This window comes from Cyprinodon tularosa, unplaced genomic scaffold (genome assembly GCF_016077235.1).
Source record: "Cyprinodon tularosa strain WSP-4 unplaced genomic scaffold, ASM1607723v1 ctg195, whole genome shotgun sequence".
NCBI lineage: Eukaryota > Metazoa > Chordata > Actinopteri > Cyprinodontiformes > Cyprinodontidae > Cyprinodon > Cyprinodon tularosa.
In genome coordinates, this window is record NW_024038707.1 from 2,037,347 (window position 1) to 2,057,914 (window position 20,568).

The following is a 20,568-nucleotide window of genomic DNA, read 5'->3' on the forward strand; positions in this document are numbered from 1 at the left end:
TTATTGTTGAAATGGAAAATCGTATGACTTTAATAATAATTCATTTTAATAATGTACAAAGTTTAAAAAAAAATCAGGAGCACTTATCGGGATTGTTAGACTGATGTCAACATAATCAGAATTGGCATCGTTCTTAAAAAAAAGTGCATTGCTACCTGATATGATCTTGCCGCTGATAACTGGCTTGGTTACTCATTTCATTCTTCTGCCTAGCTCCGCCCAATTTCCCATTACCACTCATCATAGCCACCTTTTCCAGCTTCCATTTAAACTGCTTGCTCCCAGTCATCAGCACCAAGTTATTCTTGTGCCTTTGGTGAGAGTTCTCGATCTCTCTGTGAGGTAACCGCTGCGACTTGTCAGAGGACCCGCTGGTATCAACCTCATCCTCTGGGCACGGACTGTACTCTAAACCAGGTTAGTGAATCACGTGTTCATTATCATCCTCCGTCAGATTATTGTGGTCACTAACCTGTGTTTCCTCTCTGCAGAGTTTCCTGCCCCTGACGCCCTAGACGCTTCTACTGCAGACCCACAGCCTGTTCATTTTAATAAACTCTGTTTGAGTAATCCTTGGCTGAATACTGGATCCTCTGTTCTGAGTCGTGACTAGGGGTGTAAATCACATCCATCATGGCGATTCGATTCAGTATCGATCTCCTGACCCAACAATTCGATTATTTTACTCAAGAATACACCACAATACGATTCGATTCGATTAATCGGTAAATTTTTTTTTTTTTTTACACCTTACAGGCTACACAAAGTTTCAAGTTTGAAATAAATCAATGAAAGCTGTAATATCGTTATGCATTTTTTTTTTTTGAAATAACAGCAAATAACAGAAGTAGAAAAGTTGTATCAAAAAATACAGCAAAAATACTGCACATAATCAGTGCAATAAGTGCAATTCAATACCTTGGCTCCAGACGTCCCCGTCCCCTTGAGAGACGCTCCGCTGCTCCTCTCCCAAATTGTAGCTGACCGCCAACAGTGCCGCAGACAGGAGGCCGGCTTGTTTTGTTTTTATGACCGAAATTGCGGAAAACAACTCGTGAAGTTTGACCCGCTAGAAGAGCGAGGTGCGCGAGAACGCTGGGACCCTTTTTCCACCCGGATCTCCGCTCTTTTTGGTCCTCATGTCCCTCCGTCGTCGGACTAAACTCTCCCCCACTTCCTCACCGCCTCGGCCGTATCTAGACCCACAGGGTGTAGAACAGACCGCGCTTCAATATTGAGCATAATTTAAAAATGTCTGTGTCAAGCTCACTGCAACACACTGCTGCAGGAGGATAACCAGGAAGCGAGGTAGGAGGGCAAAATAGGTTTAGCGCCACCGCAGCACGGAAGGGAGAATTACGCCCAGGAGCAAATGGATAAAAATAGACCGGAGGGAAAAAAAACATGAATCGATTCCCCTGCGGACGTGTCGATGCATCGGATCGTCGGCTGTTGGATCGATGCATCGATACAAAACGACTATTATTTACACCCCTAGTCGTGACACTACCCCATTTTGTAGCTGGAATACAATACTAACATCTAGCACTTCTTTATAAAGAATACTATTGATTAGGGCTAAAACAAGTTGTCTGATTAATCACAATTAATTGATTATTGAAATAATTGTCAACTAATTTAGTAATCAATTAATCATTAACCATAGTATAGGACTCTAAATCATGCCTTGAGCTGACAGAACAACCCACTTACAGCAGTATTTAGAACAAAATTGCAAAAACAAAATATAAACATTTTGCATTTAAGATTAAAAAAAAATTTATTGGTCCATAAATATGTTCTATCTAGAACTCCTCAAGTAGAAAGTTTCGCCTCGTTTAATTCTCTACATAATCTTCTTCAAGCTATTTGATTATCAGAAAATTAGCAAAATAATCGTTTGTTGCAGCCCCACCATTGATCTTGTTTTTTAAAATACTTTTTAGAGTACATTTAGCATACTTTAAATGAGTTTAATTTTGATGAGGTTGACATAAAAAAACTGCTTTCAAGTAAATTTAATTTGATCTATGCATTCTAAGCTAATTAACATCTAACAGACAAGGTTAATTTGAGTAAATATAAAATGCACTGCTCAATTGACATTTTAATTTATTCATTGAAACAGCTAACCAATCTAGAGCTGCACGGTTCTAAGAAAATATGACTTGGATGCAGCAAAATGTTCTCTATCTGAACAGTTCAAAATTAGTGATTCGGTTTTATACTCTACATTTGGTTCAACAAGAGAAACAGCTTAGTATAACTTGCCTTAGCTAGAATACTTTCTCCAATCTTGGTGTTATTTTTGTTCCACATCTCTACTTCAAAAGTCTAAGCTTTAGATGTGCAGATGTGCTTCAAGCACATCTATAATTTTTCAGCTTTGAAATTTTGCAAAACTTGCACAGAAGATTGTCCATGCCTTTGTTTACTCCAGACTTCACTATTGCAATTCTTATTGGGATCCCTGGCAAGAACATACAGTGATTACGCTATGTAAAAACCTTTGCTGCCAGGATCCTGATGAGAGTGAGTTAACATGACTGTATCACCCCCGTTCGTTATTCTCTACACTCGCTCCCAGTTCCTACTGTGATCAGCTACAGAATTGCTCTGCTCACTTTCCTCTGCCTTCATGGTAATACACCAACTTATTTAAAGGAACTTTTAACCTCCCACTGTCCCTCACCCTCTCTCACTTCCTCCAATACCAGCCTCCTTTATATTCCCTGGAGTTGCTGTTGCAATAAAGAGAAAGAGCCTTTGTCCTCTGCTGCTCCTCTGCTGTGGAATACTTTGCCTCCAAATTTGAGGACTGCACAGACTGTGGAATACCTTAAAATGAGCAAAAATCTTTCTTGTCAGAAAATGTTTTTTTTTTATGTAAATGTCTTGAATATATTTTTTATTGTATGCTATGTATGTAATGTGTATATAGTGCATTTTATCTGCATATTAACTCATTTTCCTTTATATGCTGCAGCTACAAATTTTCATAATTATCAGTATTACTATTATGAAGCCACTTCTAGCCTGTTAATATGTATCAATTTTATATTTTAAAGCATAATTTTGAACATGATAATAATATCTATAGGAATATGTTGTCTTTACTTGTCCCACCACAAACATTGACAAGGTATTTAGTCCATTTTATGAATAAGTTAATTCAAAAAACTTTTTTATATTTGGTAATTAAACTCACAGTGATGTTTAAAGTAAGAATAAAAAAGTTATCCAATCTTATCAGCATTTTAAATAATAAAAAATGAGTATTCACATTACCTTTACATTCTGCAATAACTACTAACTCTTTTAAAGTTAATGTTCCAGCCAATTATTATGTTATTAATGGAAATTAATCGTTTCAACTCTTTCTTATCCAGAGAATCGTACCATGAAGCAAACTCAACCTAGCTGGATTTCTTAAAGCCCATCCAGTTTAACAGATCCACAATAACTGCAATCAGGATCAGAGGTAACACAAAGCTGGTTAATAACTAGCTAACTCAATCCAGCTGGAAAAGATTATGAATCTGTGATCACGGTGGCGGCATGAAAGAGACGCCAAATAATGTGTCAAAGTATTTGCTGACTGCATAAATACGTAAGTTACACATCATTGTAACATGCATCCCAGCCTGTACTGCATATTAATCGCCTTCCCATCTGGAGTGAGGATGTAGGAGCAGATAAAAATAAAACACAAAAACATAATTTAAATTAATCTGGTTTGTTGGACTTTTAAATTCTTCTTTTATACAGTGTTCAACCAAGGGGCAGCAATCCTGTGGGTCAAACAGCTAACACACTGTTCTAGGAACTGGCCTATATATGCTAGTCTGACCCATGAAAACCTGTATAATGATCCAAAGGATCGCCTTTTGTTTTTAGGGCTTTCAGCACACAAATTGCCAAGGCAGCGCATTTCACTTTAGTGAGCTTCATATTCCTCTTCTACGCGTTTGGCTTCCGGATAGACGAGTCCGACCTGCGCCATCACACTGCAGAGCTGAGTCCAACATAGTTTTTATATGTACAGTGTGAGCAGGTAGAATGCATCAGAGCGTCATGTCGCACAGTGTGAGAACATACTGTACATCGTGAGCTATCTTTTAAACCTTGCGATTTCGTTTTACAGTGTGAGCTTTAGCTTCGTGCACCGATTGAAAATAGGCCCGGCTTTAGTAAACCAGTTGCCTCGTTTAATCCACCCTAGATGTTTTGGAAGCAAGACCAAAGAATCGAGAATCAAGAATTACAGAAAAAGGGCCTCATTTCCTCTTGGAAAAGGTAGACCTCAGCAGACAAATGTCGCTACAACTGATAGAAGTAAGCTAGTTAGAAATAATGGAATCCCTCTAGAAAGCAAGTTTGCCCGAGTGAAAACAAGGAAAACAATAACTTTTCTAAATACAACAGAAAAAGCTAAGAGAACAATCTTCACTCCAAGCAGTCTTGTCCTAAGCTGTCAGAGAAAGACAGCTTACACAGTACCCATTACTGTGTAACACAGCTTTTATCAGATCAAAATTCAAAGTTTTTAGTCCTTAAATTTTTGTTGATCCTTTAATCATCTTATTTTAACTATTCCCCTTTACTCCCTGTATCTCAGAGAATAGACTTTAAAATACTTCTGTTAGTCTATAAATCTCTGAATGGCTTAGCACCTAAATACATCACAGACTTGCTATCAGTGTATCAACCCTCCAGACCACTCAGGTCTTCTGGCTCCTGCCTGCTCTGCATACCTAGAACCAGAACTAAACATGGAGAAGCAGCATTTAGTTCCTATGCTCCACTTATCTGGAACAAACTTCCAGAAAACTTTAAAAGTGCGGAAAGCCTGAGTTCCTTTAAATCAAGACTAAAAACACATTTGTTTAGGATTGCCTTCCACTGTTCTAGTTAAACAGTTCAACTAAAACATATTTTCTTTATTCCAACTGTTTTTTTTGTTTCTGCATTTTTTATTTTATTTATTTTCCTACTTGCTTTGATTCTGTTTTATCTTCCTGTATTTCAATCATGTAAAGCACTTTGCATTGTCTTTGTACTGAATTGTGCTATACAAATAAATTTGCCTTGCCCTTGCCTTGCCTTGCCTACTATCTATAATTGTTGTGTTGTCTTTATGCCACTGGTGTCTACCTTTTTCTACTTCTTTTATTTCTCATGTTCAGCACATTGAATTATCTCTCTAATAAAACGGGCCATGTAAATAAACTTACCCTGCCTTGCCTTGCCTTTTTTTTTTTTTTACTGTTTCTTGGGTTTCTCTTGATGTATTTCTTCTAGGGATTTATTGCTGGACAGGTTCTGTTTAAATTACTTCTTGATATTAAAAGTCTGGCACTAGTCAGGCCTGACTGTAGCTTTTAAAACAATTAATACTGGACCATAACTTTTCAAGACAGGTCCAGCCTTTCTTTCTTTCTTCTAAATAAAATCAGAATTTCAAAGCACGTTTTTTTTTTTTTTTTGTTTCTCAGAGTCATATTCTCTGATATTAACACTGATTTGAAAGGATAAAAGACCGAAAACAAACACTGAAGAATTCTTTAGGGTTTTTTTTCCTCCTTTGGGAGCCTCTTGACATTCATATGAAACACATTTTTTAAAAGCTCAGAGTTCCTCCTAGGCTAATGCAGCTTACAGTGGATAGTAAAGCAGCTACCTTTTTGTTCATTTTTCTTTGCAGTTCAGTGGAACTTGATGGAGTTTTGGTGTCAGCTCAGCCTGCACCCCCGTGTGCCTGTGTGTTTTAATCTTTGCTGGAATTTCAGTAGTTTCCTCAGCCTATATGAGCGACTTCATTTCTTTCCAGCAGGTGTAACTGAAAATGGTGGCAGGAGCTGAATCAGATTTCTGTCAGGGGATTTTGTGGTTTAATACTACATTAAGAACGATATATGTTCTTCCTTGCAGAACGGTCATACAGTACCCTTGAAGCTAACCTTTTGATTTAGACAAATCTGTATGAATGCCTCTATTTTTTTCACCTGTGCACAATGCCTAGTTGGTCTATTATGTAAAATCCCAATAAACTACTCTGTGTAGCAATGCAATACTATGATAAAGTACAGCTAAATACAATACATCTCAATTGTGTGTGTTCCCAGGGAGTTTGGTCGATGGAAGGTCAATAGCCTGGCGGTGGAAAAGCGAGACAGTTTTGGTGGCAGTGGAGGTCTAGCTTGGCCCCTTGACCCAGACTTCATGCACGCCATCCGCCAGCTGGGGAGGCGCCCGACTCTCCAGATGATTACAGAGAGTCTAATCAAGAAATACGGGACCCACCTCCTTCTCTCCGCCACCCTGGGAGGTACTGAGAACAGCCTGTGCTTCAAAGCAGGCCTGATTCCCAAGGCTTCTAATGTGATTTTGTTTTGTTTCTCAAGCATATGTGGTGCTGATTTTCACCGTCTGCTGCCTGCCAAGCAACAAATCACATAATGCATTTCTTTTTTTCTTTTTTTCGGCTCACAAAGACACCCAAACACTTTGTTTAGCATACAACACATACATTAGAGAAAACAGTTAAAAACAAAAGACATATTGGAGTTTTTTAATCTGCACTTAAACCAGCATAACTTAACACATTTTCTTATGGTGATTTTTGTTGTTGTTGTTTTTGTTAATTACGGTCTTATTTCACAAAAAAATTATATTATCACTAATAGGACTAAAAAGGATAATAATTATGATGTTTGGAAATCTGACCTTTTAAAAAACATTTTTATATAATTCCCTCTGACCTCAAATCTGAATAATTTTTTTACGCATAGCATGGCTCTTCCTTTCTATTTCTATCTTTCTATCTTATCGCGTGAAGTTACGTGAACTCAATTGAACTTCTGTTCTCACGAGTTAAATCTCCGGACCTGTTGCCGGAGCCGCAGAGCCGCACCGCACCGTAGTCAAAAGGGCGGTGTGAGAGGGGGTGTGCGGGAGTTGCGGTCTCCGTCGGCTCGGTAACCGCACCGGAGCCAGTGTGAGCAAGGGGTTAGGCACATTTCAGCAATAAGACATTTGAATTAGCTTATGAAAATAAAACACAAAGTACATTGCAGTGCTATAATAATGGAAATATTGAAGAGTTGGACTAAAGTTATTAGTTTAAATAGAAAATCCAATGAAAACTATAACATTTTTTTTTAAAGAGCTCAGGATTTTTGCAGTTTCTGGGAGTTTGTTTCAGTTAAGTGAATCCTAAAGATTAAATACTGCTCTGATGGTTTATTAGCCAGAGTATTGAGTGGTCTGGGTGTTTGATCCATGTATTTATTTATTAGCTAACTGAAGTATTCTATAGTCTATTCTTTGATATACAGGTAGGCAGTCTGGGGACTTTAAAACTGAGCTGATGTGCTCCAGTTTCTCAGTTTTAGTGAGGACACATGCAGCATCAGCAGTCTGGAATTCTGACCTTTGAAGACACCTATACAGGAATCAATTCTACTAAAGATAAAACCATAGATTTTTTTTTTTTTTTAGATCTAGATAAGACGCTAGTGCGTTTGTCCTGGAGATGTTCTTCAAATGACAGAAGGCCAACTTTGTAATTGTGTTTTTTACGTCTGAAAGTTCAAGTCTGAGTCCACTTCTACGCCCAGGTTTTTAACCCGATCAATTTTGGCTCATTCATGCCCTGTTTTGCATTCCATTCATCAAGCCCTACTGATCTAGGGTCAGCCGGTAAATATTAAACGGCAGATACTCCAAAATTTATCTTTGGGGAACCCCACATGTAATTTTTCTGGACTTTGATGTACAGTTACCTCCTAAAACAAAAAAGTTCCTGTCATTGAAGTAGGATTTCAAAAAGTCGAGTGCTGTACTACTAGAAAGGCCAAAGCAGTTTTCCAAATTCTCTAATAGAAGAGTGTGTAATGTTGCACTAATGTCCAATAATAATAAAACAGCACTGTGGTTCTTCCACAGCCTGCATATAAACAGATGCCATCTCAATGCCTTGACATAGGCAGTTTCTGTACTGTGGTGAGCATGAAAGCTTTACTAGAGGATATCGAAGACAAGTCATTGTTGTGAAGGTGTTTAACTGCTAAAAAACAAGTTAAATCAATAATCTTACTGATAATATGGAACTCCCTAGTTTTGCAGTATCAGCTTGTCTAAGGAGGTTTTTTTTTTTCAAGCCTTTTGAATATTGCTGTTTTTAGGGCGTGGAGAAAAACATTAGTCTTTTAATCCTGAAGATGTTCTCCAGGTGTTAGAAAGCTATTGTTTTAATGTGTCTCAGAAGGTTCTGTACTGAAGCCTCATCAACACCCAAGACATAATCGGTGGTTTAAGCTCTTCGTCTAAAAGGATCTAGCATTTTTCAAGAGCTTTAACCACAGTGTGTGAAACCGGATCCCAGAATAAAAAACAAAAACTAAAATTTAGATAATGTATATTATATTTTTTAGTGTGTGCATGGGAGCAGCACCCCTTTTTTAAACGATCATATTGGAGCTCCAACACCTTCTGTAACCCCCATGGACCTCTTTACTGTCATGTTTCTGTGTTTACCTCTCATGAGCTGTCTGCAAATTCCCAATTATTTCTTTATTTTATTTTTTTTTGCGGTCAGTGAGATGGGTGTTTTTTTGTTTTTTTGTGTCAGTGTCACAGCGCCAACACAAGGCCGGCATACGAACTATAGCAATATTATTAGTTCTCTGTACACATATGTAGCTTTGTGTAGCTCAAAACCCAGATTTTGAGCCTGATCAGTGGTTTCTAGGTTTAAACTTAGGCTTCGCTAACTTTTAAACATGTTTTCATTCTGTCCAAAAACTCCTACTTATTTGTTCTTATTCAAGCAAAGAAAATATTGGCCAATCCTGGCATTGATCTCTCAAACATTAACAAGGGCTTGATTAGATTAATGGTCCCCTGGTGACATTTTAATGTATAGCTACGTGTCGTCTACATAGTGATGGTAAGTTATCCTGTGTTTTATAACTTAAAGGTATTGTGGAGGATGTTCTTTTTCCGGATGGGTCATCAAAATAAGTGGTCCTCCTAAATGTCAATCATTGTGGTCATATGTTTACGCAAGGCCGTACTACGCACTCATTCCCATTTTTACTTACCTGTGGTGAGTCTGACATAGCCTCGTGAGACCATCCTGATCTCGCGAGCTTTCAAGATTTCACTCGCTAATCATTCTGGAGACTCTGTTATAGAAAATTTGGAGCCGTTCACCAAACGAACGTCCAATCAGCGTTGGCTTTGAGGCGGGTTGAGGTGTGACGCAACGAGAAGCGCGACAGTTCAGTCTAAAGAACATGGCGGCTTCAGCCGATGAAACTAGCGTTAGCGTGGCTATCGAGCAAGTTTTATCAGAATTACAGAGTATTTCTTCACTGAAAGAAGAGCAAAACACTGCTCTGGAGGCTTTTCTCAGAGGAAAAGATGTTTTTGCTCTTCTCCCGACTGGTTTCGGCAAGAGTTTGATCTATCAATTGGCTCCTCTTCGTCTTCGCTCTGGTACGTCATATGCTTCGTTGATCTGATTGGTTTATTTGGCCCGTCTATCACCAACATAGGCCAATCAGCTAACCAGTATTTTCTTCCCAAAATTACTTCAACGGAAGGTTTCCACATGGATATGCGGAGCAAATCCATCTGGTGGAGTCAGGTTAAGTCTAACATACACATATTGGAAAAATTGCAAATCTTCTTTTTGAAAGTAAGCTTGTATGAGCGATGTAAACAGCAACTTTTAAACAGAGCGTGCATGAGGAGAAACTTGAGAAAAAGCTTGTGCATGCTCTCGCAGACACTTAATAAGCGCTCCCTCTCGGTAGAGGGTACAGGTTTGTGAAAAAAATTTATGAAAATCCTCCATTATACCTTTAAGTCAGGAGGAGCAGGTAGATATTAGACAGAGAGAGCCAAATCACCTAATGACAGAAAGGAATCAATATAATTCAAATAACACTCAAACCAGATAGTTAATGTACCAGAAAGACCAATCTAGTTTTCCAGTAATATTCCCTAATTATAGAGTCAAATGCTTTGCTCAGGCCCAATAACAATGGACCAGCGCTGTGGTTCAGCCACTTACATTTATGCTAATGTTATAAAACAGCTTGACAAGGGAAGTCTTATTGCTGTGCCCTTAGAAACCTGACTGGATGGCGTCAAAGCAGCTGGTCATTGTTAGGAAGGTATTAAGCTGAAGAAAAAAATCAACTTTTTTCAATAACCTCACTAATGCGCTCTTGTACTGATTGGTTGTGTTGCCATCAAAAGTACTGCAGCTCTTAATGTCGCCTGGTCGTCCTCTCAAAAGCATTTAGAATGAAAAGAAAAAAGAGAAAAAGCTGCTGAAAAATCCTTGAGCTTTACTGGTTTAAAGTAGTTTAGTCAAACTATTTTCCAGGTTTTGGCCGAAGGAGATAAGAAGTAAGGCATAAAAGACCGCAAGCAAACAGACTAGCTAGTGAAAGGTTCTGAGCAAGCTCTATATCATTTAATTAAATGGTATAGAGCTGCATCTCTCCCACTTTCCTTAAATAAGAAAAATGCAGAAATATGTGCTTGGTTTTGCATTATTCGGTGGTGGGGGGGCATCCGGATGTATCAGTGTGCTGTACAAAAATGCAAACATGCATAGTTGTCATGTTTGTTTCTTTTTAATGTGTTGCTTCCTTTATTTAGCATGTTACATCAGCATACACTGCATCCAACACAAAAGGGATAATAAATAAAAAATAAATAAATCAAGGATAAAACTCTGGGTTTGGTCACCAGGGAATTGGTCAGCGAACTGAGCTCCAGGAATGTAATAACAGTTAAAAGCACCAGCCTGTTTTTTCTGATTCATATGTCGGAGCTTCCAAATATGTGGAAAGTGTACACATCTAACATAGAGATTTTTAGATTGTTTTTTAGGGATGCACGATATAATCGGCCCCCTATCGGTATCGGCCTGTATCGGCCTTAAAACTGAATATCGGCCACCCCACCGATATTTAACCCGATATTTGATCAGCTTCTGAGTTTCTAAAGTCCAAAAAAAAAAAAATACTACTTCTTCTTCTTCCTCAAAAACTTCTTTTTTACAGACTTAAAAACTTCTAAAGACGAGGGAAAAAAATTGATACATTAAAATATCACAATATCTTCATATGCTGATATATTGCCATTTAAAAACACCATATCAATCTCTTTTGCTAATGAAATATTGCTATATGTCGTCGTTATGCTATGAAATCCCCCGAAAATTCACGAAATTTTGCCATATTTTTCTATGTTGATATATTGACGCGGTATCGATCTATTTTACTAACAAAATCTCACGAGAATTTGCAAAATATCACGAGAGTTTGTAACAGAACGATGAAATTTCACGACATTTTGAAAGTAAAATAGATCAATACCGCGTTTTTAAAAATCGATTTGATATCAGCATATGAAAATATATTTGAGTATATTATTTTTCAAAGTGTCAGAAATGGATAACAAAACTGCTATTTTCAATGACTACTTATTTTTGTCCAGCTTTAACATCGGTATCGATATCGGTTATCGGCTACATGAGTTTTAAAATATCGGCATATCGGATATCGGCCAAAATCCCAATATCGTGCATCCCTATTGTTTTTGGTTTTTCCTGTTGTCAGTTTGTCCAGTGGGTTTGTTGTATTTTTCCCCCCATTGCTCCTTCATTTTGTAACATAATCAAGCATCTATATGTTTATTCATCTGAGCAGACAGTTTAGTTCATTTAAAAAATTGAATTCAGCAGGAAAAAGCAAAAAATTTTGTTTGAGCAAATAATTTCTTGAGCGATAATTTTGAAACCCACAGAAATAAAATAAATTTGATAATGAAGGTTTGCGTCTCACAACTTTTAGATGCATCTTTTCTTCAACACAACCGACTCCATAGTGAAGTCCAGTGTTGGGAAAGTTCTCTTTCTACGTGAACTAGTTCAAAGTTCAGTTCACACATTTTAAAATGAACTAGTTCAGTTCATAGTTCACAATTACAAAAAATGAACTAGTTCATAGTTCTTTTTTTTTTTTCATATATTGCTCAATTACACCATAGCCTACTGTAGAACCACAGACAGCAATTATTTTATCAGTTGTAACTCTGAAACTGTGCGTCAGATTTCATCTTCATATCCAGTTTTGAATCCTTATCCAACCAGGGTTTACATTAGCATTGAGGGGACAGCATTTCCCCATTGTTGCTTTAACGCTTTGTTGCTGTCCATTCACTTCACACTAGTAGCAGCTGCAGCTTTCACCCTACAGTATATTCTCAAAAACATCAGGAAAAATGTGCTGCTTGAATGGTCTTTTTTATGAGTAATTATTAAAAGAAAAATAGGAAAGTAGTCTTTAAGGTGCAAATGTTTTTTTTTTATTTGAATAATTTTTTCCATTTGAAATTCCATTTCAATACATACTAAAAAGGAATACTGGAATCCTGGAAAATTATACCAGGCAGGTTTAACAAACAAGTTACATGGATAGTAAAACCCTCAAGAACAGGGGTCTTCTATGTTTTCCAGACCAAGGACCCCCAAACTGATGGCGAGATGGAGCGGGGACCCCCTAACTATATATATTGTATGAAATTGTGTCCTATAGTCACTCTATTACAGATGGAGTAATGTGAAGAAATAAATTTCTCCCTGGGATTATTAAAGTTTTTCTGATTCTGATTCCTGGTTGTTGTGAAGGAAACGGTGCCCAGCTTGAAAGAGCTCCTGTGTGTCGCTGAATGTGAGCATTGATGACTGAAAGACATCTTCTGCCTCCATTTATCTGTTTACTACAGTGTGTTGATTTCATGTTAATGAGTATTTAAAGACATTTCAATTAGTGGGGAAAAAAATGCAGGGGGGGAATATAAAAATATCAACTAACCATGCAGACCCTCATGCAGTACCTCCGTAGACCCCCTAGGGGTCGCGGATCCCCTGTTGAAGACCTCCGCTCAAGAAGATTTTACTAACACAAACTGAGGGACCAGGCTGAGGTAGGAATTTAAGGTTACTGAAGTGCGGATTTTTTTACTGAAAGCCGGCGGGCAAACTTGTTGCCATCGTCCTCACCGACCACCTGGTCATAAACCTGTTTTAAGTCGCCTCCATGCTGCTGTGGCTTCCACGCTGCATTTTGTTTTGATGACGCACGCGGCTGTAGGCTACGACGCTGGTAGCTGGTGTTGCCAGATTGGGTGTTTTTCCCGCTACATATTAAGGCTTGTTTACGGTGTGATTTAGCTGGGGTTTCGCCTGGAGGGCTTTATAGAAATCTGGCAACCTATTGAACGGAGTTGAACTGAGAGAGCGTGCCGTTCACAGACGCCAGAATGAACGAGTTCACAATGACGTTCATCAGGCAATAATGCAGTACGTTCAGTTCACGTTCGCCCAACATATGAACGAGTTCATGAACTTTCGTTCAATGAACGCGTTCAGGCACAACACTGGTGAAGTCGTTAGAAGAACTCTGCAGAGGATGACTGCTGCCAGTTTAGCCATTTGATTCAGGTCTTTAGGAAAAGGGACACACCCAGAGTAAAGTTTCTAGAGGATTTGAGTTTGAAATAAACAGTTTAGAAGGTTACATCAAGCAGATGCTGAAAAAGTTTCAGAATGTATGGAGGTTGGTTGAGGACCAAAGAGCTGAGACCAGGAAGCAGAGGTCTCAGCTCTTCCTGGTCTCCTGGTTTCAGAATGTATGGAGGTTGGTTGAGGACCCAAAAGCTGAGACCAGGAAGCAGAGGTGAATCTCGTAGATTTAATGAAAAAACAGTGGCAGACAACCAAAATACTATGAACCGAAAATCCAGAAAGCATCAGGTAAAACTCACATGTGAAGCCAGAGACGAGGGAATAACAAAATAACTACAATGAACCAGCACTGAGTCACTGCAGAGGTGGAGTATATATGGGGAACAGAACAAAGGATCGACTAATGAGCTGAATATGGAGCAGGTGTGAGTGGAACTAACTAGAAGGAAGCCAAGGGGAAAAGAAACAAGCACAAGGGGGCAACAGAGAGTACCTAAAGGCTGATGAAATAAATTGAAAATAAACCAAACATCAACAAAACAGAATAACTGATAACTAAAAACTGAGAGTCCCAAAAGGGGAGAACCGTGACAAAAGAGGTTGCGAGGACTAGAGGTAGACATTTCTCATATCGTTTATCATTTTTTCGCCTTGATAGGAATTTCAATATACTGTCTAAATGATAGATTAGAAATAATGACATTTAAATCTTCCAGAAAAGTGACTGAAATTTCAAAATTATTTATTTATTTTTCCTTTTCTTTCTTTTCTTCCTGTAGGAAATTAACTCATGTAGAGAGTCTGTCTAAATGCAGTTGCTGTGGGATTTTTATAAATAAACCAAATTAATTTCAGTAATATTAATCATAGTTCTTCTTCTAACCCATTTCATGAAGAAGCCCATTTTAAACCCACATTTACCTAAAAAGACTGTAAAGAAGTAATGGAAAGTTTTGGGTTTTTTTTATCCTCACATTTATGGTTATCACAATAGTAACACAAAACATAGTGATAAGACTTTAGGCCTAGTGAGAACTCCCAATACACTAATATCATTATGTTGCACAATGAATGTCAGCACAGGCAGATCTATCATAGAAAATATGGTACAGTTAAAAATATTGATTTGGTTAGCAGATACTGCAGTATGGATTTGAGTATGTTTCCCTCAATGCCAGTTAAAAACATAGAAGAACTCGCCTTGTAGGCTCTAAGTCATGTTCCTTTACAGTAACTCCTGCATTAAAGCTTTCATTCTGCTGCATACTTTAAACACAAAAAAATTGAGATCGATTCAAAATTAGGGCTTAACTCTGCAACTTCTTTGTGTTGAAGAGAATCACTCCCCAATTTCAGACCCGTATCTGTTTTCTTCAGATTTTATTTTCTGTCCATTATGATTAAGAAGATCGCGATCATTAGTGTAACTTCATTAGTGATCTCAAATAACCTCTATTTATTCATGAGGAGTCTAATAGATGCAGAGACCTTGTTTGTGTCTTTTCCTCCAATCATCCAAGCCATCAGTTCCCCCACAACACTTAATCACCACTGTGCTTTTCTATCTGAAAAGATACTAATGAAAGGTGATTAGTGCCGCTCCGTCTGAGCTAATGAACCACTCTCCCCGACTGTCACCAGGAGAGGAGTCTCTGACAATATTTGTGGACAAAAGGAAGCTCAGGCTGGAGTCGTCGCCCTCGGGGGCCGAAGGCAGCAGCAGGAGCTCCAACATGACGGGGGCAGTGACTCTGGAGGCCCTCCACCAGCTGGCTGCTTCCTACTTCACGGACAGAGAGAGCACCCTGCGCAAGCTCCACCACCTCCAGATAACATCCAGCGCTATACGGGTATGTGTAAGAATGAAAGGGCAGCAGCAGCAGCAGCCCGCTGGGAAATGAGACCACAGAATCCTTACTGCCTAAAGGCAGCTGGTTGCTCTCCTGGTTGGCGGTTTGTTGGCCTCCAGCATTCACACCAGGGAGCGGTCGGTTATAAAACGTGGATGCTGTTTCCTGAAACCCATAAATGAATAAATTATTGAAGACGGTGAAAAAAGACCGCAGAACGGATCAATAACTACAGAGATATTTGCTGGTGATGGAAAAATCCATCCATACCAAACGACTGGGTTCATTTTGACCCAGTGCCCTTTCTAAAAACCCAACAATCTCAACTGTAGATGGCAAAATAATTCAGCAATGCCTTGGTGAAGATGAAGATAACAGCAGCAATCACTTATAAATAGAAAATAAAATATCTCAAATTTCAGTACTTTTATATAGTGGGGGATAGTATATGATTGTATACTATATATTGTACATAGTATAATGTATGTTCTATATTGTATATAGCTATAGATACTGTATTCATATATATATATATATATATATATATATATATATATATTAGGGATGGAACGGTTTATGAAAACCGTCCGAACCGTTCGGTTCGACTGTCTCGGTTCGGTTCGCATGTGTTGCGTTCGGTTCATGCGCTGCTCCTTTTCCTCATAGGCGAAGCGTGTACACTCCAGAGCAGAAGGTGGCGGTACTGCGAAGAAGAAGCGAAGCAGCGTAGACGGGTGTAGCAGAAAAAACTCAGTTGTTGTGGAGAATTGTGTGGGTATGGCGAATGGGAAAGCACAGGAGTTGGAAGACGCGCCAGCAGCACTTTATAGGTCTGCTGTATTGGACCACTTTGCATTTAGAGTGACCTACGATGATGGCGGAAAGAAAGTTGTGGATAAAAGTGCAATAGTGTGCAAGCATTGTGCAACACGTTTTGTTTATGCTAACAGCAACATGACCAACATGTCATGCTAACCCCGAAATCCCACATACTCCACCAGACCGCCTGCACAAAGCAAAGCCTACAGCCTCCACTGTGGCTCCCGTCCGCTCCGCTCTGAGTTCCTTGGAGATCGTAGAGGGCATGCGCAAGATGATTAAATTCAAAGCAGGAAAAAATGCGGAAATGATCCAGGGTTTTCGTGGATCATTAAAAATAATTACAAATCATTAATTTTTGGGGATTTTTTTATTAATTTCAATAATGTTTATGGGATTTCGGGGTAACAATCAACATATACCGAACCGAAAACCGTGACCACGAAACTGTGAACCGAATCGAACCGTGGATTTTGTGAACCGTTCCACCCCTTATATATATATATATATATATATATATATATATATATATATATATATATATATGCACCATCATCACCAAGTAAATTCCTTGTAAGTGCAAACCTACCTGGCAATAAACTTGATTTTGATTCTGTAATTAGTTTTTAGCAACATCCATGGTTGCAAAACTATTGATATATCTAACTATGGCATTATAATACATGAATGTGACATTTGCTTTTTTGGCTCATACTTTCTTTTTTAATGATTGGATTTTTTGAGGTTTTATTTATAACCTTTTGGAAAAAAAGGAACATAAAAAAAACAAGGTCAAGTGGTGGTAAATTAAATCAAGCATTTACTGGCGCATACATTTGAAAACGTCGCAGCCTTTTCATCTTTAATATATTAAAACTAATATAGACTCTTCATCGTTCCCTCTCTTGTCGCAAGGTTAAAGTCATTTTTTCCATTCTCCCATTTTTTCCATAATGGACGTAAAGTTAGTTGCAAAAGGAGGGTTTGTAATTTCAGGACGGTTTTCAGGAGGTAAGCATCATCAATGGTTACTTTGTCTGGAAGATATTACCCATGACCAGAACATGTGACCCTGATGTTCCCACACTTTTTCTAAAACAATGTAGGTGTTGGAATAAGACAATAAAAAACGTAAAAAATCCCAATTCCTTGTCTAGGTATCTTCTATAACAACAATGTTCATGTCCATTTTGGACCTCCTTTAATTTTGACCAAACACTGACACGGTTCACTTAAAAGAGCTTTATTACTTCCAGAAATACATAAATTTTAAATGATCAGACTTTATAGAAACATCTTTTTAGTAAGCCAAGAACTTTTGTTTCTCTGGGGTAGAAAAACAATGTGACACTGAGGTGTTTTGGTGTCTTGTTTTTGAGGATTCGTGCAGAGGAAGCAGGGACATCAAAATTCTTCGAAGTTTCGATGTTATTGAGCAGCAGAAGAGAATGGCATCTGGGTGGGGTGGGGGGCAGGTCTCCACGACAACAATTAGATGCTACCTACAGCTAAGCAAAAAGATGATTACATTTTCTGGCAGTTTGGATGATATTAAAAAATTTACTCACCCTAGCAGTAAAATTAGAGTTTGAAAAGGGCCCAGCAAGAGTCCCATCCCGAATGTTATTCAGGATTTCTCTGTGAAAAAAATGGCAATTTTTCAAAAATAAACACAGCAAACATGTCAGCCAGATTAGTGAAATCTAATTACGTCATTTTTTATTTCCTCTATTTATATTCAAATTGATTCAACTGATATTTATAATCAGTTATGGTTCTTACAGAGCTGGTAAATCACAGCTCAATTAAGGCCTTGTTTTAATCTTTGATAAAGATTAAAAAGGGGAATTCAAACAGTCTCTGTTTTTGCTGCTGGTAGTAGTTTTAGATTTATGAAAGATAAAACTCATTTTGTCATTATGGTTATAAATAAAACTATTATGTTCTTTTAATTTATGGCATGAAAAAAATACAGTGTATTTCACATTTTTTCAAATGTGATTCTCATATTACAAATGATGATCCCATGAATTTCACATGTGATTCCTATTTCTCATAGAAAAATATGTAACACTTGTAACATGTAACACTTTTTCACGTCATTCGGAAGTTTTTCCCAGGTGTCATGTTTTCGCGTGTGAGTCCCATGTTTTTAACATGTATCACGTTTTGAATGTGATTTAAGTTTTTCATATGTATCATATTTTCACATATGCTTCCCATGCTTTTCACGTATATTACATTTTCACATGAGATTCCCATGTTTTTCACGTATATTACATTTTCAGATGCGATTCCCATGTTTTTCACGTGTATTATATTTTCAGATGCGATTTCCATATTTTTCATGTGTATTATATTTTCAGATGCGATTTCCATTTTTTTCACGTGTATTATATTTTCAGATGAGATTCCCATGTTTTTTACATTTATCATGTTTTCACATGCGATTCCCATGTTTTTCACATGTATTATGTTTTCACATGAGATTCCCATGTTTTTCACGTTTTTACATGAGATTCCCATGTTTTTCACGTGTATTTTGTTTTCACATGAGATTCCCATGTTTTTCACGTGTATTTTGTTTTCACATGAGATTCCCATGTTTTTCACGTGTATCACGTTTTCACATGCGATTTCAAGGTTTTTCAAGTTTATCACGTTATCACATCCGATTTCAAGGTTTTTCACGCGTATTATGTCTTCACATGAGATTCCCATGTTTTTCACGTATATCACGTTTTCACATGCGATTTCAAGGTTTCTCACGTGTATTTTGTTTTCACATGAGATTCCCATGTTTTTCACGTATATCACGTTTTTACATGCAATTTCAAGGTTTTTGACGTGTATTATGTTTTCATGTGAGATTCCCATGTTTTTCATGTGTATTACATTCTCCCCAGTGATTCCCAGGTTATTCCCATGTATGACGAAGTCACATGTAATTGAAAGGTGTTCTCATATCTCACGCTTTCATGTGATTCATGGGTAATTTTTAAGTAAAGACATAAATTACCCATGTTTTTTATGTGTATGACGTTGTCACATGCAGTTTCCATGTTTATCAAGTGTATTTTGTTTTCACGAGATTCCCATGTTTTTCACGTGTATTCTGTTTTCACATGAGATTCCCATGTTTTTCACGTTTATCACGTTTTCACGTGAGATTCCCATGTTTTTCATGTGTATTTTGTTTTCACATGAGATTCCCATGTTTTTCACGTATATCACGTTTTCACATGCAATTTCAAGGTTTTTGACGTGTATTATGTTTTCATGTGAGATTCCCATGTTTTTCATGTGTATTACATTCTCCCCAGTGATTCCCAGGTTATTCCCATGTATGACGAAGTCACATGTAATTGAAAGGTTTTCTCATACCTCACACTTTCATGTGATTCCAATTTTTTTGCCTCTATTAAGTTTTCACATGTAATTCCTATGTTTTAATGTGTAACAGGTTTTCACATGTGATTCCTATGTTTTTAACATATATGTTTTCACATGTGATTCCAGTATTTTTCCACGTTTATGACATTTTATTTTATTTAAATTTTAAGCAAATGTGATTCACATTTAAGGCACATGTCTATAACGTGTGGAAAATGTGTTAATCCCCTGAAAATGTGATACACATGACTCCCATGTGAAAAATCAGGGAAATCATCTATAAATGTGATAAACATGTGATGCACATGTGAATCATGTGCTTAACAGTAACAGTTCCAAATCCAAATATTTAAATGTAATTTTACATGTGATTTACATGTGTACCACATCTTAATGTGACATTTTGTACATGGGTCTCACATCTGATTTTCATATGTAATGTTCATGGTTTTTCCTGTTACGGATTATAAAACTATTCCTTTTTTCTGTTATTAGATTAAGATCTTTGATCAGGAGTAATTTGTGATAAATCCATCACCATTCCCCTACTCTGCCTTACTTTGACACTGTACAGGGAAAATATTAATCATCAACAAAAACCTTCCTGTACAGTCCTCACATTAAAATGGGTCGAATTAATTTGCTCGAGTAAAATGCCAGAACAAGTTTTTAATCCTATAAACCGGGGCGAAGATTAGTCCTGCTGCTAATTGTCTTCATCTGCTAAAGTCTTTATTTCTGCGCTTTAATAATCACCTCCAAGACACAGCCGTTTGGATATTATATGAAATCACTTTGCTTATCCTGCTTTGGATTTATAGAGTGACTTCCTAGATTTATAGAGTTAACACTATTTGAACCTTTAGGCTAAGTGTGATATGGAAATAATGTGGAGGATTGCAGTTCGATTTTTGTAGAAGCTGGTAGAGATACAACAACATAGTTTGATTGAAG

At 37.6% G+C, this 20,568-nt stretch overlaps 1 protein-coding gene across 1 annotated transcript in view; it reads left to right on the top strand.

Annotated features, from left to right (window-relative positions):
* LOC119782568 (BMP/retinoic acid-inducible neural-specific protein 3-like) overlaps nucleotides 1-20,568 on the top strand; it is a 72,724-nt gene that overhangs the window by 14,174 nt on the left and 37,982 nt on the right. Inside the window, exons 2-3 of the mRNA XM_038283588.1 lie at nucleotides 6,126-6,328; nucleotides 15,194-15,402. Of these exons, the coding sequence (XP_038139516.1) occupies nucleotides 6,126-6,328; nucleotides 15,194-15,402 (412 nt within the window). The remainder of the gene's footprint in view (nucleotides 1-6,125; nucleotides 6,329-15,193; nucleotides 15,403-20,568) is intronic.